Source organism: Diorhabda carinulata, chromosome X, assembly GCF_026250575.1.
Source record: "Diorhabda carinulata isolate Delta chromosome X, icDioCari1.1, whole genome shotgun sequence".
Classification (NCBI taxonomy): domain Eukaryota; kingdom Metazoa; phylum Arthropoda; class Insecta; order Coleoptera; family Chrysomelidae; genus Diorhabda; species Diorhabda carinulata.
Genome location: NC_079472.1, coordinates 29,170,326 through 29,194,851, shown reverse-complemented (window position 1 = coordinate 29,194,851; position 24,526 = coordinate 29,170,326). Strand labels below are relative to the sequence as shown.

General features: G+C 31.0%; 1 protein-coding gene and 1 long non-coding RNA gene across 2 annotated transcripts; one reads left to right on the top strand and one right to left on the bottom strand.

Moving 5' to 3' along the window:
* Positions 1–2,885: 2,885 nt before the first annotated feature.
* On the bottom strand, positions 2,886–19,680 carry LOC130901092 (trehalase-like). The gene is made up of 7 exons (XM_057812186.1): positions 19,346–19,680; positions 16,745–16,868; positions 13,853–14,144; positions 10,147–10,440; positions 8,314–8,633; positions 5,237–5,597; positions 2,886–3,323 (listed from the first exon to the last, which is right to left on the bottom strand). The coding sequence occupies exons 3-7, from the start codon at positions 14,139–14,141 to the stop codon at positions 2,920–2,922; spliced, it is 1,668 nt and encodes a 555-aa protein (XP_057668169.1). The 5' UTR covers positions 14,142–14,144; positions 16,745–16,868; positions 19,346–19,680; the 3' UTR covers positions 2,886–2,919.
* LOC130901093 (uncharacterized) lies at positions 13,503–16,776 on the top strand. Its single transcript, XR_009060243.1, has 3 exons — positions 13,503–13,587; positions 13,642–13,694; positions 16,546–16,776. It is a non-coding gene; the product is annotated as an uncharacterized LOC130901093 (long non-coding RNA).
* Positions 19,681–24,526: the final 4,846 nt, after the last annotated feature.

Below are 24,526 nucleotides of genomic sequence, written 5' to 3'. Positions count from 1 at the left end.
TCAGATAGTTGGAGGGATTGTCACACAAGAAAAATATCAGTCACCAAGCACTACTTTACATCGTTATCATGGTCTTTCCCATACTTTACATTTTAATTTTATTATTTATTTTTGTCTTTAAAGCAAACTGGCATTGTTACAATGTCCGCTATCATTGTGTTCACGGAGCGCCAATTCAAAAGGCACATAAAATTTAATATAATTGATAATTTTTGATTGTTCGACCCATTTCCATTATCTTCTCTATATTTAACCAGTGAAAATCTAATTAAGCCATATTATTGATTGATCCTAAAGACCTTTGGATATGGTGCATGACTACATGCAAGAAATTCCTTGTAATTCTTGTGAGGTAAAAATATTGCACGTTGCTTGACATTATGCGAGTGTCTTGCGATCGCATCATGGCTGCCAACATACCAAAAAGTAGGTAAACTTGTATGTAAATCTCGGCAACACAAATTTAATTCTGCCACCTACTAATCGTAGCACTAGTGTAATAAAGATGTGTCATTACTGTCAATGTCAATATATCATTGAAAGAAAACCGAATACATCCCGACCACCAGGACGACCACCTACAAGATGGTATGAAAGCTGGTATTCATCATCCCAACTACAGTTAGGCAACCATTGTTGCAAACACAGAATTAAGTCCTAACGTACGATGAAGAAAAATAAGGAAATGGTTATGTATTAAGCTCATCGAAATACAATAGCCAAAATATAAAAATTGAAAAACAGTCTAAAGAATAACAAAGAGCAGCATTGATGAAGATGTGTGAAATTGAACATTTGAGTGTATAATATAACGAAAGAATTCATTTATTCATAGTTAAGAAAAATTCGTAAATAAGGTACAGGAAAACGATGGACTATACAGGATAAAACTTTTGCTCTTTCTATGTACAAAAGAAGTCCTAGGTTGTATAGCTATTTATCAAATTATTTTCGTTTGCCTTCTGTTTTAAGACTGAAAGGAATATACCAGTTGAAACTGGTATCAATGGAATAATTGAAGCTCCAAGTGAATAAAATGAATGAACTTGATCACCACTACGTGTCACCACGCCACAGTGTATTATTACTCGATGAAATTTCTCTGTCTACAGGCTTTAATTATGGTGTATATTATAAGTAGATCTTGGACACCTTGGAAAGAAAAATCAGTAGGCTGACCATGCACTAGTTTTTCTAGCTAGGGGAATAATAAGGTGTTAAAAACAAATTATTCTTCATTGTAATGATATTTTTTACTATTTTATTTCCAGTTAGTATTTATTTACGTATTACAATTTTCGATTTGTTTTTTAGAACAATCTGTACACCATTACTCATGAAGTTTTCCCCATACACATAACTTATTCTCCGATCGATTTCTGCAGCACTATGGCATTCAGCCGGACATGTTTACGTGGCTGTAGCACAACGCCGACTGACACCTGAATGTCAAGAACGGCGGAGTGTGTAGTGCGAAAGCTTCGCAGTCCCCTACAGCGCATTCCCGACTTCTTCTGCCCGCGTAGCATCATCACAGAGCGATCGGAGGTTGAAAAAAAAAACGGTCCTCGTATATAATGCAGGCGCAAAGCCATGAATTTCTAAAAGAAACGTATATTAAATTCTTATATTTTGGGCAAGCTTTTTATACAGTAAAAATTTTTTTTAAGTTATTATAGTGTAAGAATATCTCCAACGCTATTTAAATATGTTTAGGAATATATTGTAACAAAACTAATATACATCATTCAGGATCAGTATATGGCACACACCAGCAGGCCTTATACGTGAAATATTATTTGGAAGTGCTAAAATCAGAATATAAAAATTGTTCCGATACCTATAGTAATATTTGATACTGAAAATTGACCAATGGATAAAGAACAGAAAATATTAACCATCTGCGAAAGGTACCTAAAAAGATAATAGGAGTATTTTAGATAGAAGAAAAAAAATGTAACTCAAATTAGAAATTGAAAAAGATATGTCCCAGCAGACTGTCTGAAACTACTTGATGAAAATTGAGTTCCAACAGTATGAAGTTCAAGTAATGAACAAAAAGTTGTATGGTCCAATAATAACTGAACTTGTCCAATTCTAGTTCGAGACGAATAAAAATGTTTTGGATAATTTTTGGAACATATGGATTCGCGCATATCAACACAAATTTTACATCGTGTATCGTGCTTATCAGGTGGTAAAATATTTTTAAGATGGGGATTTTAATCGGTAGTGGAGTTGAAAGTGATGGTCCAGTGGGACTATACAAAAACAAAAATGATGATTTTCCTCTTTTGCCTACATGTGGTTAGGTTAGGTTAAGTTATGCGTAGTGCATCAAAGTTTGAAATATGATTAGAGCATATTGCTGTAACAACCTAATGTCAAACGTTGGAGAAATTAGGAAAGGAAAAATATGAAGCTATAGGTCTTGTAGTGTTGCAGTGCTAATTATACATACAACTTTCAAGTACGTGCTTTGTACATCCAAAAATATTGAAATTTTATTAATACTAAAAACTTAATATTAATAAATATAAGTTACATGACTCTTCATGAAATAAAATTGTTTGATTCTTATATATGGTAGCAAAACATTTTATTGACATAATCTCCAATTTTGATAATATTATAGAGGGCGTTTTTATTTGAAATAAAGGTTTATTATAACTAGATATTGTATATTAGATCTTTATTTGAGCGTTATTTATCTACCCATACTATCTACAAATTTCCTAATTGATAATCTTACTTAAATTTTATCCGGCGCATAAGGATACGACAAAAAACTACAAGTCCTTCTAAAACTAATTTTGATTCTCACGTATTAACGATAGTTGTATATACAATTTGTTATCATTTTACACATAGAACAGAAATAAAAATACGAAGTTAGATAAATTTAATTTTACAAATATATTATGTTTTCAATAATTTATAAAACGTATCTATTAACGAAAGTAATACTCCATTGGTCCACCCAAATCCAGTCTGTGGGTTATACTCTCCACCACCTCCAGTAGTCCCTGGTGTAGTAGAATCATACTTTTCATACACTACTTTTGATTTCTCATAACCCAGCATACACGATCCAACAAACCTGGCAGCTAAATCTTTAGCCATATCTGAAGCTGTGGGATCTTCGATATTTTTTAATCCCAGGATGACGATTTCTTGAAGAGGAGGCCATGCGTTTGGAAGATCCCACTGTTCACCTGTTTGTGTTAAAGACGTTGGAATGCCACCTTTGAAATCATCTATTTGATTTTCTTTAAGATATTGCACAACCTTTTTGCCTGTTTCAGATGTCTTATTGAAATCGCCTGAAACAATAAGTACATTAAGATAAACTGAATGTCTAAAAAAAATTCAAATTAGTTAGTGATGTGGTGGAAAATAATTTAAAAACACCATTTTTGTATGTCAAGAAGTGATAAAAGATATGAGAAAAACTATCGAGCATAAAATGTTAATATTAATTTATGTATTCAAATTTATAAGGCAGTGAAATATTTAAATATATAAAAAAACAATATGAATTTCTGTCCTTATACTTTTTCAGCTGACAGATTGAGACTCTGTGTCCTCTTCCACCAGTTTCCAAGCTTTTCTATCCTTAGCAAGACTACAATTTCTCTTTGTTTCGACTTTCCTCTATCTGGTAAATCCATTGTATTCTTGTTCCTCTCGGTTCATTCTTTAATACTCTGTTCTAATGTTTTTCTAGTTATAAAATTTTTTTCATATTTCTGCACAAGATACTTTCTTAGAAAATAAATGTTTATAACTAACTAAATGAATTAAAATCTCTGAGATTCTGTGAGGAAGACACTCCAAGTCACCTAAATCGAGAATAACTTGCAATTGCAGCCAAATCAAAAAATGCTTCGGACGAGAAACTTGTGAGAGCGAGGATCCCCTCCCTGATGCAATCTTATATTCGATCAGGTCTCATACGTCCAATGTTGTCAATTTTTGTTACTTCTCCTTACAACCGTATTGAGGTTGCTAGTAAACTAAATGTAAAAATTCTGCTATATCCATTTAGTTTGTAAAGTTTAAATAAATAAGAAAGCAAAATGACATTTCCTATCCATGAAATTGAATGGGATAATTCTAGATTTAATTTAGAAATATTTCGTTTTGTATCTGATGATCGATTGAGAAAGCCAAAAGTAATGTAATAATCTAAAACACACGTGAAATTTCAAATTAAATAGATGTCATCGAAGTGAATACAAGCTTTTAATATTGAGATAACTGTTCCATCTTGTATTAAGATCACTTATATTTAAAACTCTGGTAATGGAAGAAGAGTTTCAAATATTGACAAGAGCAGTGGTCAAATTTTCCAATCAAGAATTGAAGATGGCATTTTGTATGTACATTATGATAATACAAACTAATAAGTTATTTCTTAATGACTTATGAAATGACTACTACAATTTATTAATAGGTTTGTGAGCGATTTTCGTAAAAAAAAAGTACCTAAATGATCTTTTCCTCACAACAATCAATTTTTTTCATATCTCTCACAGTTGTACAACTTTTTAAATAAATCTCCATTATCTGCTTCTGGGTTCTCCAGCTTTTCTGTTCCGTTGACAAAATTGGGCTTGTAATCATTAGGTTCCTTGAGTTCAGTTTACTTAATATTTATTCAATCGTTTGAGTTGATATATTGATCCGTGCTAATTTTTTGGGTCTGCTTCTCATAATATGCTTATAGTTTTTTTTCAAGCTTGAGAAGCTACTCACATTTTATTGAACTTTTAAACTGAGCCTTACATAAAAGTAAAAATTATTATGCTGTGTATTTGCATTTTACTATAAAGTGTGGATACAAATAAAAATAAAAATATTGACAAATTCGTATTTTTCGATTATTATTAATAGATGGAATACGTCAATGGAATTTTATAGCAAGTTGTATTCTCTCCCTTTTTGTTCAATACTTTTTTATGTCTTTTTATGATATTATTAAACAACATTTTATATTGAGTGATTTTAAATTAATTTCTATCTTTCAAATGACATTTACAATTTGAAAAAAAAACGTATAAATGTATGGTGAACTAACAATGGTCAAGACTATCAGTGTAAAAGAGCAAAAAAGATCTTATTTCAGTCTTCAGAACACATGAATGAGAATTTGCTTTAAATAGCATTTTGAATTAAAAATATAATGAAATTTTTAAGTACAATACTGTCATATATTTAATAAAAAAAGCTTTACCTGTCCAAAGAGGGGTTAAATTGCTCGGATAGAACATTTTCCTGTGTTTCCCGGACTTAATATCATAATCATACCAAATACCATCTTCTTCTGAGTATAACAACTTTTGAATACCCATCTGCAACTTGTCAGCTTTATCACTCCATTCTTGCGACTTGTTTTTATTTTTAAGCAATGAGAAAAAGCGGGAAATTTCCTTAAAGGCTTTACATAGAAAAGAGTTCAAATCGACTGGAATAATTCGAAATGTGTCGGTGTCCGATAGCTCTGAATGCGAGTAATTATAACCATTAAAAAACCATCGCGAGGAAAAATCCCAACCACTCTCAGCAGCACTCTTTATATTTTTATAACATTGTTCCTAGAATTGATTTATTAATATTATAATGTAGGTATAACTTGACACAATTATTATCTACGTATAAAAGGGTTGACCTAAAAATATAATGAATTATTTTATTTGAAACACGATAAAAAATACAACATAAAACTTGTAGTACTGCCCTGGTCTATCAGTGTACGTATTTTAGTAGGAAGCATTTTTGAAAGATTCCTGGGCTGACATTAAGAGTTTTAGTGAAATATCGCGTAATCATGAACAAAGAAAGTTGTTGATCTCTCTTTGACAAGTAAAAGTTTTCTAATTGTAAAACTCTAACTATAAAACCACCCTTAACAGTCTTATTTCCACTTTTAAATCATTATACCAAGGGCAAACATTCTTCAAAGCTGCTATATTATTACCATAGATATTTTGTAGTCTTATTTTGATAACTATAACAAAACTTAATGAAGCAGACTGGAAAACCGAAACGGTCCAACTTGTCTCAACACATAAAAGTATACCGAATACACTGTTCACCACCACTACACCAACACTCACAATTACACTGTTTGACGCTCGTTTCGGTAACCAAGTTATCGCTTTCAGAGACTGAAGATAAGGTGTAAAGGTGTTTACCTTCATTCTCGGAAGATGAAAACTGGGTTACCGAAACGTGCTTCAGAAAGTGTAATTGGGAGTTTTGGTATAGAGGTGGTGTAAACAGTGTATTCAGTATGAATATCACCAAAGGTTCCAGAAATTGCTGCTATAAAAAAAGCGCATCTTTGTAATGTTTTTGGTTCGGAGAAAGCCATCAAATATCATTTATGATATATAAATATTATTTACCACAAATTTTCAACTGCAAAACTTGTTTCTGTTGATTTTTTTTCTCAAACAGATAAAAAATAAATTGAAGATTCTGCAACGAATCGTTTTTAATGATCCATGATTACCTTACGAACATGCTGTATTAAGCCAAACAAATGCAGTCCTTCTCTACAGTACTACTGTAAACAAATAGGCATGGCCGTAGAGAAACTTATAATTTATTGAAGGAAGTATATGGCACTGAATAATTCGCGCATTGTTGATTGGGTTGATTGAAGTATACTCAAAAAATCTTGGGTATTTAAAAAAATTGGACAGTCGATCTGAAAAACAAATATGGGATATACACCTACTGGATACCACTTACGGGATGATAGTAAACAAGATATAATAATAAGAAGAGATGTAGTCTTTGAAAAACCGAAAATTGGATTTAAAACTTTGATTGAAATAATATAGAATGATAAAAATAAAATAGTACATTTACATGCAGATACCTGAAGATTATGAGAGACAAGATGACAAAGTTTGTAAATTCAAGAATCTTAACATAGACCGAAACAAGTACTTATGTGATGGAACGAACATTTCACAAAGTTCTTATGGAACATTTAAGTGTTGTTTAATGAATTTTTAGAAACAAAAAATTCTAGCAATTTATGTAGACGATGGATTGAAAGTGGATGAAAACTTTGATTAAATAGATGAATTACTGAAAAGATTTAACAGAACAATTTAAATTAAAAATGTTTTAACACAACTGAAACTTTCTTGGATATAAGAATAACCAAAGGTGACAATTGGATTAAGCAGAATCAAGAGAACTTCAGTGGAAGTGTTCTAGAGGGATTTGAATTGAGGTAGTTGAGAGCCGTTTATACTTATCCAATAAAGAGATTTGGAAAATCCAATAAAGTCAGACGTAAATAATTCTTGGAGCTATAAGGAACAATGGGTATAGAAAGATTACAAAAAAGCAGTACTAGAGGCATACAGGGAGTGATTTTATTGGGGACAAAACTACAAGAATACTACAGTATATATTGTTTTTTAGGTTAGAAGACCAATAAGCTGGTGTTCCAGGAAACAACCCATAGTAGCATTGAGTTCGGCTGAAACTGAATTCAGAACAGCAGCTGAATGTGTTATAGAGCTATTATTTTTGGAGGTACTATTAGGAGTTTGAGTGTTCAAGATTGAAAAGTTATTTTAAATATTGACAATCAAAGTGCAATCAATATATTAAGCAGAAAACACACAGTTTAATAAAAAATCTAAGCATACTGAAGTTAAATACAGTCAACTTTATTAAACATAAGGATTTGCTAGTTACGTCAGACTTTTCAGTTCATATTCTTTTTTAAATAACAATAATTTTTTATACATAATAGGACAAGGTGTTGAGAATAGAAGTAATAGTTTATAAAAAAATGTATTAGATTAGTAATTTGATTATAGTGTGATGTCTAAAAAAGAAGAATACAAATAACCGCTTTTTAGAGTAGATAAAATAGTGTGTGTTGTATAAAATAAAATAAAATCCAAAATAAAATAACATGAAAAACCAACGCAGCCAAATATAAGTATGAATGTAGGAATTGATGAAGAATCCTGATGACAAATTTTACTCGAAAATTTAAACATGCAAAAACGTATACCTAACATTCTGATATTTTAATATCAAGAGCTCTGTACTGATAATTTGATTTATCCATACTTATAAGAAAGGAAAATAACATCTATGACAATGCCCGTTTTTTTTAAGTTATAGTCCTGATACGATTATGTTGAATCTGTCAAAGAAAACGCGTCGTGAAGGATTTAATAGATTTCCAAACAATGGAAGGTTTGCAGGGAGCATATATATATATATATAGCCCATACCAAGTATAGCACATTGATATTAAAAATTGTATTATACCTTCTGATGGTTCTGTAGTGACTGACATGTCAAGATATCTTCATAGTAAGATTCCGGTCTCGGAGTTCCACTCTGGCATGCATAGCGTGCCATACGATGATTATTAACAATTATAGTTCTATGTTTCAAGAACCACACTAATTCTTTTTCTAATGTATGGATATTCTTTCGTAACCAATCTATATCTTCTGTAGCGTCAATATAAAGTGATACCATTAGAGACAGTAAAGGTGGTTGCGATCTGTTCAGATAATATACTCTACTTCCATTAGGTACAAAACCATATCTATTTACCAAAGATAGGAAATTATCTAAAATACCTGAAAGCAAACAGATTTTTCTTATTAAAAATAATTGAAATTAATACATTAGGATTGAAGGAAGTAAGATGAAAAGAGAAGTTTAAGGAAGAAATTAAGGAAAAATGCGCCAATAAATAATTACTGTTCTGGTTTTAAGGAACAAAAAGTTGAAAAATTAATATATAGATAAGTATGCTTTCTGTCAATATTAGAACCACTTTTTGAAACTATTAAGTATGAACATTTTCCACTAAGATCCTACGTCTATTCAATATCTGAATTCTATATACTTAATAGTATAACGAGAAAGGAATTATACTCATTTCCTACAAGTATGAAGTTTACAGCATGAGCCATAAGCGTATTCCATGCTAGTTATGCACTATACTTTTTCTACGGCTTTAATACATAATAACGAAATGATGTAACAAGCAACATGAACCTCCAACTTATTGTCATTAAAAATTTCCATTTAGGTACAATAAAATTATCAATGACACATTGAATAACGAAGAAACGGTATTTTTATTCTTTTTAAAAAGTTTGAAAAAAATATTTAATTATACTTAATACTGATGGTTAGATCGGTCGCATTCACCGGATGAAACCGTTGTGCAGCTGTTGTACAACCCTTGCGGAATCGTTCGGTGACACATACGCTACAAGTTCAATACGTTCTGGAGCGGACGCCATATTTCGGAGCGCTTTTAATTTGTGCTAGGTAGCGGTGGCAGAAGTAAAATTTGTTAAATCGACTGTGTCATGTGATGAAACGTCAAGTTATAACCTTTCTGAGGAGAAAAATGATTGAATTCGTTTATGAAAATAGGAAAAATGAATTGGAACTGCAACAACTATTCTCTATAATTTTGTTTTGAATCACAATGACAATTTTTATATACATATAAAAGTGGGTGAGTGATGAATACACCTCATAATTTCGTGTAAAAGAACTAGATAAAGTACCTCCACATTTACTATTTAATGTAAGACGTTAAGTTAAATAAAAGCAACCAAAATATGTTGTCATTAAAATAAGCAAGTAATTACACAGTACTAAATTATTACAAACAATCATTGATGTAAAGAATCTTATATTATTTTAGTTATGTCGTTTCTTTTGCTCTCATCAACAGACGGTTAGATCACCAATGATAATGTGAATTTTATGTGGTTATTGTGAATTTTAATACACATTACACCTTCTTTTAATGCACTGAGCAATGAACTCATTATATGAGTATGAGATACTCACATAACTGAGTGTTATGAGATCACTTGAATGTAAATGAAAAGCAGCTTGTAGGTACATCATGCTTTTCGATTAGTGAAGCTTACTACTAGTATATGAACTACTGCGTATCAAATAAAAATGAGAGAAGATACCACAAAATTTTAGATCTACAGTTAAAATTGTAGCGGAAGGCAATAACAATATTAATATTTAAATTATATCATGGTCGTACAAAATATAATCATCATAATAAAATATTTTGGTCCATCCGTAATAAATATAATATTTGAGACTTACCTTTAACAGTTTCATTCATTTCACTTAGCAATAATCCCTTTATAATCCAATACGTGTCCCAATAGTAAATTTCTTTAAATCGGCCTCCGGGTATCATAAAACCATTTGGTAAATAAATTAGAGAATGTTTATCTTGATTTTTGTTTACAGACTCATCTACTTTTCTCGCTAAATCGGGCCATATACTTACTAAAGATTGGGCAAATGCCCTTACTTTTAAATCTTCAATATTCTCTAAAAAACTTGGATTTTTTACAAAATCTGGTGGTATCCAGTCGACCAGCTCTTTACCTTCTACAATTGAAAAAGTACTTTTTAAAAAACTAAAAGTTAGGAATAGAAAACATATTAAAAAGTTCTAATGGTTTTTGTTCTTCACGTGAATTCTTTAATTAAATTAATTCTAATTTAAATTCTTCCAATTTAAATAAATTGAGTGTTGTTATAAATATAAAATGTTTAAATTAAGTTCAGCTAGATAATTAAAAACAAAAAATACAGTTGATGTTACCCACAATTATTTTTTCTCAACAATTCCTCGGATCTAGTACTAATTATTGTCAGCATAAATAAGAAAATAATATATAAGTCAAATGAACAAAATACTTTTTGGCATTTATCTGGTACTATTAAGTAATTAGCAATGGAAAAATTTCCGTAGTAATTTTTTTCACTATATTCTTATAACACACAGTTATATGGACTGCACTTTGTTAAAGAAATTGACAAAACATCTAAAGGACTCATTTCTGAACATGTCAAGATTCGAAGCGTCTAAATGGAAAACCACCTAATATGAACGGTTTCGAAATAATTGAATTAAAAAGGTCGCTATAGAAATACAGTATAATTTCACTAATCCGGATCTATTGAAAACCGGAGGGTGCCGGATTATTGGATTATAGTGAAAAAGTCGTAGGTAATGAATCAAATAAAGCATTTCGTAGTGGGAATAAATGTATATAATGTATTAAATTAACATGTACATATGTTTTTTGTAGTTTAGTAGTTTTAAAATAATCCTTAATTGAGGTCTGCTTTTGTGTAACTTAAGTAGTGTAGTCCTTAAAAACCTTTTCTCGCATGTTGTGAAGAATTATAATATCTTTGGCAGATATGCCGTTTTCTTCTGCCCATAATAGGCAGGTGTTGAAACAAATCAAAGCATTATCTGGTTTAACTCTTACTGGTGTAGTAGTGGCTCCAATATTTCTTCTTGTACTGCTTCAGATACAATTTTTTCATTTGTCATCATTTGCTCTGCTTCTTCGATTCCTTCAAACTAAGAATTGAAATTTTCTTCACTTGTCTCCAATTCTTTTTCTGATAGATTCTGTAACCAATCGGCAATAGGCTGATTAACTTCAAGATCTCATTCATCTGTTTCTGATACATCATTCATTGTAGACTATAACTTTTTCCATGAAAATTGGATTAAGTTAGATGAGCACAACTTCCAAGCATGAGCGAGAGAGAATACAACATCCTTAAAATTCAATCCTCTATGGCTCTGCGTTATATCACCATCCTGAGATATAATATGGATAAGTAATATATTTTTAAACAAAGGCTTTACTTTTTGAACAACATTTTGATCCATCCCCTAAAGTAAAGGTGCGCAGTTTGGTGGTAGAAAGATGGTTTGGATATTCCTAGCACTTGATTTAAGTTCATTTGGGTGGCCTGGAGCATTGTCAAGTACGAGTAAAGGTTTTATGGGCAAGTTGGATCGTTTCATAAACTTTTTGACTTCTGGGACAAAGTCTTTATAAAACCATTCGTTGAATACTTCTCTCGTGACCCAGCTTCTAATTTGATTCTTGTAGCAGATTGACAGACAAATGTTCTTGAAAGCTCTGGGATTTTTTGCTTTATCAATCACTAACAAATCCAATTTGTGCATTCCAATAGCATTTAAACAAGGCATGAATGTAATTCTATCTTTACTCACTTTACCACCTGGTGCACTTGCTTCTTTAGAAGACACTAATGTTTTATTGGACAAAAATCTCCACAACAGACCACTCTCGTCCGCCTTACAGATTTGGTCAGGAAGAAGACCCACTTCTTCTACTTTGTTTTTAAAATGCTGGATAAATGGCTGTACTGCATATTCGTCGCTTGATAATTTCTACCCGATATGAAGTGTCGGATTAGTTAGATTATACTGTAATCTTTTCGAATATCACATTGTTAAGACACCGTTCATCGATATCAATTTGATACATATAACATTATATGTACGAGGGTTCCTCTGTATATTTTGAGTGGTAAGCACTAACTGTAGTTGAATCGCTTATTCCACATATTCAATAGTGGTACGCACCATTTGCCACCAAAATCTGAATTTTTCAAGAGAATAGGTGCGTGTTATGATCTATGATTTCAAGGTCGGTTCATAAAAACAACAAGTTTTGAACGGTTACAACACGCATTTGCTGATAAAAATCCTCCACGAACAACTATGTTTCGCTGATAGGTATAATGAATTTAAAAGAAGACGGATATTGCTTGGTCATGAGGCGGTACTGGTTAACCCTCCTCTTCATTCTGAACACACTGTTTACACTACCACTATACCAACACTCACAATTACACTGTCTGACGCGCGTCAGACAGTGTAGTTGTAAGTGTTGGTGTAGTGGTATTATAAATAGTATGAATATCACCAAACGGTTCCAGAAATTCAAATTTAACTGTTCTTCATTTACTGTAGGAAATATTGAGGCAACTTTTGATGTTGGAACCGCAACACTAGAATTAATTTTACGCGATCATCTATATGAACTAAAAATGTTAATCGATGAGTGCCACATTGATTAACGAGTAAAAATCGCGCGAGATGCATTAGAAATTTTAAATGATAGTGAACATAGTATCCTTTCTTAAATAGTACCTGATGATGGAACATATTATTTTATGATATTCTTCTAGGAGAGCCGTGTGTTGATTCATAAAGATTCAAATATACAGATTTGCCGCCTGTACTGACCTCTGATAATTTAATACCTTAGCTCACGATTATTCCAATTATACTTTGTATCAATGAAATTTCAACTTAAGATCGTACGGTTTTTTGCCCTCTCTTATCGACTGATTAGTAGCTTTCTCAAAAACCGATCCACCCATGTGTGATTTCTGATTATCCTTTAATCTAAAGAAATATTTACGTGGCCAACTGACTTTTTTCCAAATTGTTAAGTTGTTACAAAAGTACATTCATTTAGATGATGATTGTTTTGAATATGAATAGAATCATTTTTCTTCAAAGATTTATATAGTATCCTAGTAATATAATGTAGGTAATATCAAAAGATGTATGTAGTTATGAGAATTAATCGACAGTGACAACTGTCAAGAAATAGAATAAATCTTGTGACAGAACATTGAAAAAACTTACAATTGTAAATCATAAGCAAATCATGTTAATTCTGAACATAAGTAATAATTTTGGATATAAGTTATACTATTTATTAAAATTGATAAAAATTTTAGATTATGGAAAAAGTAAATGGAGAACGAGATTTGATAGGTAGCTGGCGAATGAAGTAGGTACGAGTTAATAAAAAGGTGTGAATGAACAATTAGCGTAAAAGTTTTATTTTAACATTGTTTATAAAAGTGGATAACAACGGGCCCTTTTGAACCAACCCCGGTTGTTTAATGTTATAAAAATATGAAAAATTCAAAATATAACCATACCTACCAATGAAATTATCTTTTACAAATTTAGCAACATCTTCCGAAGTGGGAGTATCATCATGATGAGCCATAAATTTCTTGAAATTTTTTAAAGTTTCTTCCGGACATTGTCTCTGGCCCATATCAACGAAAGATTTGGAATCACTAAAAATTCTAGCAGATTGTACTGTTTCTAAAAGCTTTCCTTGACAATATATTAAACTATCACATGATTGTACAGTTTCTGTATAAACATAATTAAATAATATTGTTGTTGTTAATACCATGTAATACGTCATGTCAAAAGAAGACATCACCTGAAACAAAAAATAAACAGTCACTTTTCATGATACCAGTTTGGATAGAAGAGAAGATTCTTTTCTTCACTTTACTTCGTTGTTTGGTTGAGAATAGACCACAACACAGTTTTGATTCAAAATTTGAGGTATAGTTATTCCAATATCAATTGCAGATTATAAAAACCTTTGCCGACAATTTTATTTGTTCTACCATAGGCGTAGATACCTCATTTTAAAAATTTATTATTTTTATAAATAATTTTAAAAATATGTATATCTAGGCAATCCAATCATTGTAAATTGAACGGCCTTATACGCCGTTATTTAGACCAATGCACTTAATTGTAGTCCTACTTGGAAAAAAATCATTATTATACCTCGTTAACATGATACAACTGAATATTAAATTATAAAACGTAAATAGACGAGTAAAATGGCCCTTTTTGTACCCCATTCGTTTTTTTCTGGAAAACAAAATTTCAAAGCAAAAACCATAAAGGAAAATAAATTCTTTGCAAATAAAACAAAATAAAAAAACATTTCAATTCCAAAGTATCTTTATAAATAATAATGGTAGTCAGAATTGTCTGAGTTAGAGTCATCATTTGATTGAATTATGAAAGGTTGTAAAGAGTGATACCACATACTCATCTTCTTCTTTAATAACATGTTCAACACAGTTTTTCCAAAGCTCTTGCCGGTCTGCTGCTAGAACTTCTACTCTACAACCTCTTTACTCAGTTGTGGAGACTGATTACATCTGCGTAATTCTGATTTTACGTTTGCCCATATTAACTCTATAGGGTTAAATATGCAATAGTAAGTTCTTTGTATAGCTCGTCAATATAATAAATTTCCTCGAACTTTAGACCTTTGATAACAGTAAGCAATACTTTGTTTGTTAGGCCTTTTTTACGATCGCTGACAGGAATAGGAATATTTTTTTCAGACATAAATGTTAATATTTGAGCTTTGTTACTACGACTATTTGGTATCTTAATAAGGAGTTGCCGCGAGTAGTAGGATGCATTGTCCATAACGATTACTGATTGTGGTGGAATGTTAGGTAAAAGCTGTTCATTAAACCACTTTTCAAATAATTCTGCTATCATATCTTCATAATAATCAGCAGCAAAGTTTTTAATTTTTTTAGCAGATATTAATAAAGCATTAGGCACGAAGCGGTCTTTGCTTCCAGCATGCACTCTTATAATGCGTTTCCCTTTAGAACATGGCCCAGTTAAATAGTAATTTTTACTATTGTCAGCCCAACCGAAATTTACTACATCGTGACTGTCAAACCATGTTTCATCTAGATAAATTATGTGTCTGTTAAAACTTCGGTAGTCTTTTATATAATAATATAATAATAATATAATAATATAATAGTATAATAATTGCTGACAAAACTTGACGCAATATTTCTAAACTGGTGTAATTGTATTCTAATCTGCTACCTTTTGCTGTATTACTTCAAATGTCGCAACTCTGTTCTCCTTATATAAACTATAAATTGTCCTACGTATAATATCTTGAGTAGCTTTGTCAACTGATTTCAGTTTTTCTTTACATGTTTTTCGGTTCTGTGATCGACAGCAACTCCTTCCGTGACTACTCGATAAATGGAAAATTTATTTACTCTAGTTAATTCAGCAATTCTTATTACGATTGCATTATCAGATTGCTGAATATTTTCCTTTTTAAAACATTCGATATAACTTGCTGTGTTTGTATATCTAAATCTTTATTCTGTCTTTATTCTCACTAGACTGTGCGATTTCGTTGTCTTCATTCGCCCATGGTCTAAAGAACGCCATGTTTCTATATATTTCAAGTAATTTATGAATTAAATGAATCTTACCAATCAACACCACTGCTTATCGCAGACTGTCTGGCAGGAGTATTTCGACAGCTTCTGCCAATAGAAATGCATTTATGTTTACGATTCGATGTTTTCATTGGTAAACAGTGGAGATGATAACCACGTGGATTGACGGTTTGTGAGTTGTTTACTGAATTTTATACGGGGAGTAAACATTATTTTTTATTTCTTAATTTGGTATGAGTGCCGTGCGTTTTTATGAAATACTGATTGATCCTCGCATAACTGTCTTCTGCAATTGATATTGGAAGAACTATACCATTTCAAACTTGAAACACATAATGTATTTTTTGTTCCTAATAATAATTAATTAGAATAAGCACTACTTAGAATATTCCCGTGAAAATGAGTTTTTTGCTCAAATACATAATTTTGAGGAGAATTGTATCATGTTTACAATTAATTTTACTTAAATTTTAGAAAAAATTAAAAATCGCAAAGCGCGGTAATTACATTCACTTTTTTCATCTACATTCACTTTTTTCACAGTTTACTCCATATTAAATGATCGACGTCACGTATATTTTTTTGTTTTAGGTTTTTACCCAGACATTACATCTGTTATAATATGTAACAAAAGTGTAAACTACTTTCTGACATATTTTTTAAGTCACACCTCCATGGCACTTTCCAATAACAGCAATAAAAATATCAAGATTACAACAAATTTCATCTTAACGTACTTAATGAAACCTTATTACTAATTATGTCTGTCAAGTAAAAAATATGTACTTACCAATGTAGCAATAAATTTAAATGTGTCTGTAATTTTATAATTTGTCCAGATATTCTCTAGGTTCCTCTGGTGACGACTACCAAGAAAACATGGACAGCAGTTGGTTTTCTAATACATTACAAAACTGGAAAAAAACCAGTTCTATTAATTTCTCTATACTTACTTAAAAAAAAACTATTGAAATCAGCATTAAAATCCCCAAAATACAAAAGTGGATTCGAACAAATATTGTATTTTGGCTAATACTTAATGTAGATTCATTTGTTACAGATTTTTAAGAATAAAAGCTTTAAAATACAAGGAATGCTCGTGATAAATAAACGAAATACCAAAGTAAGATGTGTAATTAAAAAACAAGGTTAAATTATAAACTATAAACTGTCGGTCAAATACATTTTCTATAAGTATTATACAGAAAGTGTCGATTGTATTGAGTAGTGACTATTATTAATAAATATTTCAAATCGAGATTTTTTACATACAAAATAATATATACAGGGTGTCACAAATTGGATATATGACATCATTAGAGCGTTATTTCCATAGTTTCTGTAAAATTCTTCCTAACTAAAAAATTTTAGCAAAAAAGTAACAAACCGATAAAAACCATTAATCAAATAATTCAATCCAGCAAGTGCTTATGATGTTGTCCTTTTACTGTTTGACAATATACTAGATGAGATCGAAATTGTGTCCGTGTCAAACATACAAGATACTCAATTAATTGAATACAAAATAATGAAGCATATTCTGGACGTGTTTCATGAAGCATATTCCAATAATGTAAGGGAGTATTGTTTTGAGTGGCCCCGTTGTTATTCCATTTCAAAAATATTAATGCAAATATAAATAAATCCACAGAACCTCAATTCTACAATTTGTGCTTTAAGTGCAATTAGAAGCTCATGATACCCATTTTTCTGGTGCTTGATGGGCAAGGAGACAACGCGATTATGTTTGACGCACACTTTGGGACATGCGTTTTGATAATGGCTTCAAAGTAGAAGCCAAAACGTCAAGGATTTTCAAAATTCCAAATCAGTTTATCCCGTTCTTTTGTTCATAATCCTTTTCATTTAAATAAATCACAATTAATTTTCTCCAAAACATCTGACTTAGATAATAATAGACATTTTTCATCCTCGAAAACTGTTGATTTATAAACAGTAGAAATACCATATTTTTGTTTAATATCCAGATTGCTTATGTCATGACAAGCCATTTTCAAGTATAATTTTTCTTGAAACTGGTAAAGAACAGAAATTTGATATTTAGCAGTTATATACTTTTCAAACCCTATGAAAATAGCCATCGAAATGACAGTGGTGTAGTTAAGAAGATTCAGTATCAAGGATTACTTTAACATTGGTACGGTGGTGAAGTTGTAGTTCATGAGTGACAAATTTCATTTTGGTTAACAGTGTCTATATCCAGATCCTTGTGGGGGCTAATGTTACCTTGTTCTGAAATCTTTGAATTATTGACTATTGATTAGCACAGCCCCATAGATGAATACCATACGACCAGATGGGTATGAGGGTATGTTTATTAAACATAATCTTCTACGATCGGCCAATACATTTTTTTATTTTCGAATTTTCAATATGAGCTTTCCAACGAAGTGAGAGTTCAGTATTTTGCTGTATTTGTAAATAGGAATCGTTTTCATTTATCTATAAAGGTACGTGTCCTTGAGCTGTATTGGTAATAGTAGTATTGAACTTTTCTGTATTAAGCTATCGATAATTCAAATATAAAGTCATCATGTTAGATTGTGAACAGACCGTAGAAAATACTTCGTAGTTTACGCTAATTTGAGCGAACGTTCGGAATTTTCCACTAATATCGATTTTTTTGCATTTTAACCTTGATATTGTGTATACTATTATCCAAATACCAAATATTTCGGATAACGGCACTAGTGCTGTTTAGTTTTAGAAAGAGCGGTTAAGAAACTTCTAACGTTTTAGAATTCGAGGAAATCGAAAAATTTACACAGTAGTTTTCGGAATCAAATTGTACATTAACAGTAATATACTCAAAGTTAAAATACTAAACAATGTTGCAAGTAAAATTCTTATTTATACATATAATGAGATTTAAATCGGATACTAAGTATTTTAATTAAAATAAAATAGTTTCAGTTAACTTCCGGTGAAAGTTAACGAAATTATCGAAAGGAAGTTTTAAAAAGTTCAGATTAAATCTGTATACCTAATAACCATTAACCCCTTAACATTTTATCCAAGTTTTTGAAAAATTTCCATTCACGCTGCTAAAAAGTATGTTTGTGTATAATATATGCCCAAATATTTGAAGTAAATATTTAGATAATATGGATTCTTATAAAACCTAAATATTTTATCATTATTCTCCTGACAAATCGATAAAAAATAAATTCAATGTGGTATAATAAATTCTGGTTTAAATTTCTAACGTACAACGAAAAGAATTGATCACATCTCAAATAAAAATATACTCTTCTAGAAGAATCGCCCGATTGATTTATCAACTATTCATACGCCAACGGTCTGAATCTATATTAGTTACACAATAACGAGTTTTTACATGAAAATCACATGGTTAAAAAAATAGACTTACTAAAAAGATATAACGCAATATTCCAGCAGCTCGTAACAAGCAAAACTGGAGCACTTCACTAAATTAAGTGTTATAATATGCATGGTCCATAGTAAATCTTCTTACGTGAAAGGTACGAAATAACAATACCTGATACAGTATTTACCGACCTCGACAAATTAACAATTTTTCCATTCAAATTTCGTACTCGGAAACGGAGAACATTATGTCTACTATGTAGAAAAGTATTGTGAATCTATTCTCCCGAATAGATTCGCGTCGTGACGACACACCGACAAATGGTGGCGGCCACTGTAATTATCCAGAAAATGCTCGTATCGAAACTCATAGAAATTAGAATGAGCAGAAACGGCACGTGGTTAAATTGGATCAAAAATATGGATAGCAATGATAGGCAACACAATATTCACTAGGATTACTGTCTTTAAGAGGGACCCTCGGGCGGAATCAATTCTACGTAAACTTCGATCCAAGGTTACACAAACAGTATCGTATCCAAAATTTAAATAAACAACGTGAGTGTTTCGAAAAACGGGAATATATCGTACTCGAATTATATTATTAATTGTCATTTCAAAAAGTTATTTTTGGACTAAATTTTTTTTTAAAAAAATTTAACTCATGGTATCTCAAGCTGCTACATATTCATTATATCACTTTTTTTCTGTTTGTTGGATTTAAAATTTTATATTGTAATTTGAAGCACTTCCAATAGAGAGATTAATCTAAATTTTTTACACAACCCTCTTCTACATAACAATTTATTATTCAATGCTTTCTGACTATTGATTTGGTGCAGACAGTATTCAATTGAATACACGAGTTTTTATCTTTCGGTCATGAAGTATTAATTCAATAAAAATATAGGTAAAGATTTTATACACTAAAACAACTGCGAAGTGATATTATTGTGAGATTTAAAAAGCAAATGCGAATAAATATGCCTGAAACGGAATGCAAAAACAGCGGCATTTAGTAAAAGCCCGCAAACGTGAATTTAGGGTATATTTTTTGTTAGGTTTAAATGTGCGTTGTATAGAGTGTGTTAAATAAAATTATTTATTGGAACAAAATGACTACAATAATTCTTTATAATAATAACTAAAAACTTAATTCACTCTATCGACCATGCTTTCGACACCACCTTCAGTCTATCAACTCTGCTTCCCGCTCTCTTCTTCTTTTTTGTATATGAAACACATTTTTCAGGTTTGACCACAGAACTATATTGTTTATCAATATTAACATTTTTCTTATGATCCTCAAATATTTCACGGTAAATAAAATCCTACAACTGTTAGTAATCGAGTTAGTAATATTGCAATTCTGATTTCGTTAACAACAAATTCGAGTTCTAGTTTAAATGTAAGCCGCGAATAAATCTAATGCCTGATCATATTCACTTCTTACCACTGACTTATATTTTCTTATTTTTGTCATAGAATAAGACTTTTTTGCGTCTTTTTTGAAGACGCTTGTTCATTTACCTCTTTTGTATGACAGAAAAGCACATTTTCAGCTTTTTACGTTAAATTGTGGAAAGAAGAGAAAAAGCCGCTGTCTTCTTTAATGCTTTTTTTGGAAAGCTAGCGGCCAGAAGTGACTGTGAATCAAGCGTAACATCTACTTTAATACCTTTTTTGTATATTTTTTGTTTTTTCAAACATAATAATAGTTATTTATGCAACAAGTGAGTAAAGTAATAATTTTTTTCACGAGTAGGACGGTTTGACCAATTCCTACGAGTTAAAAAAGTTACTTTATTTACGAGTTTCATACAAATTTTTTTCTACGTCCATAGACTAAAAAAAATTCGACAAACGTTTATCAATATCAATTGGCAACATTTAACAAGTTCAAAGAAATAACATCGACTATAGTTGTATTAGTACTTATTGGATTGTTGCTGCTGGAAGTCGAACTAGTTGGTCCTGTTAAAATTTTCACTACGAAAGTCGTCTACCTAACCCTCCGTAACTATGTTGGATTTCCACCCACCGTGCTTCTTGAGTTGAATTGTATCACCACCGGAATCCACTAATAGAGACGCCGAAGAGCGTCGAAATGTATGCCCAGTGTAGTTTTTTGGATTAGGTAAATGCAAATATATTGTGATAAACGAGGGAATTTTTGAAAAGGTATTGATACCTACAACTTGGGTTTTGCATTTTGCATTTCTATACTGCAAAACGAAATATATTATATTTTTTATGAATGTTTACCGAGTTTAATCTATTGTTACATATTTCACCAATAACAGTAAATCGACGTTGAACATGAGTTTTTGTATCAGGTACTGTGATAATTAAAACATTTCCGGTATTATTAATATCGTTACACTTCATTTTATATAATTCCTCCCTCCTGCAAGCAACCTGGAAGACGTTACAAATAATATCTAAGCTTACATTAAAATTTTTTGCTGTCATACCTTATGCATGAGATAACAATCGTCTGGAGCTTGCAACAGAAACTTATTAATTTCTTCACGGGCAAATGTTTTCGAATTTTTAGGTCTATAGCCGACTGATTTATTTTACAAATATGCAATGAGTTTCGAGAATTTGCGGATGTCTACGTGTTGAAGACTTCCACATTTTGGATTTAGTTTCAAAGTAAGCTAGAAACACTCTTTCTGTGAAGCTGTTTATGCCTTTTTTAGTATGCCACTCCATAAAAGAATTATATTCCTGTAAATACTGTTCCCTGGATTTCTCAGGGAGAAGATTCATAGTCACTGCAGTTGCCGATTCAACAACATCTTCTGGTGTGCAGTTTAAACTTTCTTTACTATTACTCTCCATCACTAACAATAAAACTTCACTCCTTTTAATTAGACACAAAAAGGATTTTCTTGAAGGAATATCAATGAATAAAAGTGTGACAATTTATCGGAGAAACGAATTCACATGAGAAAGAAACCGTTCACAGACCACTATTTTGAAAGAAGAACTTTATAATTGCGCTAAAAGATGACACGTTACGGCACTTTTTCAACGCAAAAGCGTGAAAAAATGAACCGCTATGGTATTTTTTTTTTCACGCTTTTTGAGCGATTCAGAAATTACATTCTTTATGAATGAAAAAAAAAAACGTGAATATTATAACGGACGTATGTATTAGTTTCCTGCTTTGTTTTTCTAAGTATATTTTCCATTCCCAAATAAAATTTGAATCCAAAGTGCTCTATCCATTACATCGCACGAAACTAGTTGGTTCGTATTATCCATTCTCACTTTCACATAAATATCTATATTGTTGTTTCTCAATTTCTTCAGTATATAGCAAATTTTTGTAATTTCCTCGCCCGATTAATTATCTCACAAATAAAGTATTCAGTACTCTCTTCTGATATTATTTATGGGAAACGTTACTTATTGGACGATAAACAACAGATAAGAAAGTGAGAAACACCAAAGTTGCGATGTACGAGTATTATTTCATTCAAAACAGAGTAAAATGAAAACATAAACATTGAAAAAAGTACATCGAAATTTCCAAATGACTGTCATATGATCAGTTAAATTTGGTTACCCATATGCTCCTTAATAAAGGAATATTTTGACATAAACTAACTTTGGAAAATTTAACGAGTGACGCGTCGTCAGGGTTAGTTCTCACTTTTATCCCCGTATTTTTTACGCTACTGTAGCAAATTCTTTTTATAATTTTGTTTTAAATTGCCTGATTATTTTTAGTTGAAAAACTAATAACCTTTTATGGAGCTAAAATGAACGGTGTTGTAATGTTGTAGAAATTTTCCTGTAAACAAAAGTCTGCAAGCACGTAAGTAATTTACATATTAATTGATTATTCATTTAATTTCGAATAATATTTAAGCGTAAGTAGTTCAAAATAAATCAAAATTATTCATAATCTCAATTTCAAACAAAAATGTATTACAATAATAACAAAATTGGCAAGGGAAATGAAAATAATAATAGCACAAATTAAATTTAAACATCACTGTATTAAAACAATAACAAAATTGACCAAGTCACAATAGTTGCTCAAACTGTTGTCTGCTTACTTCAATATGTGGATTTAACACGATGGGGCATCTCGTCATTTTGCTGCGGCGGCAAAAAATTACTTAAACAGAAGTTTTACAGAAAAATGGTTTGGTTGGGGTGGACCCAATTATTGACCTCCAAGATCACCTGACTTAAATCCTATCGATTTTTTATATGGAGCTATATGAAGTTCTTAGTATACGAAACAATCATCGAATTTGAACAAGATCAAATAGCTAGAATTCAAACTGCGGCAGAAATCATTAAATCCCATCCAGATTTATTCTCCAAAACACGTTTTTCAATGACAAAACGGTGTAATAAGTGTATTGAAGTAAGCAGCCAACAGTTTGAACAACTATTGTGACTTGGTCAATTTTGTTATTGTTGTAATCCAGTGTTGTTTAAATAATACCCGACCGTTTCTTTTCCTCAACTATTTTCTTCCTCAAAGTGTTTGCATAATTATAATAGACAGATTTCAATTTTTCGTGAGCTTTTTTATATGGAGTGTAAAGGGAAGGAGAATCGTCTTGATTGGAGGGAAATTTGAAAAATCTGACAACAGCAAATTATTGTTCGAAGACTCAAAAAAATAACGCTAGTCTAGCAAGTAGAAATAATATGAATTTATCAGTTATAAACAGAGTAAAGAGTGCTGGGTTGAAAAATTCAATATTTTACTCATGTAGTTGAGGAATATACAGTATTTAAGATCTCAAATACTTACGTAGTTAAAATTAAGCTGGTTATTACGACCTTTAAAATAGATAGTGATTTGATATTAACACGTTTTTTATAAACTTATTATATTGTTGTATATGTATTGGCTTTATTATTGTTAATTTACTTATGACATTCAAATAAGAATTCAATTTACTATCAACTCTAATAATTTCTAGGCTTGTTTTGAAAATATTTTCAATATATTAAATATTTAAAATAATATATTAAAGTGCCACCTTAATTTACTCCCTTTCAACGTACACTTTTTTATATAGAGATTGTTCTCTTAACCTTAACTCCTTCAGAACCTTTCCAACTTAAAGCAAAATTAATGTTAATATGTTTGAGAGCCAGTTTTCACGACAGTCACTACAAACATGATGTCACTAAACAGAGTATAGTAGCAGAATGTATATTCACGTGGTTGATTCTAAAACAACAG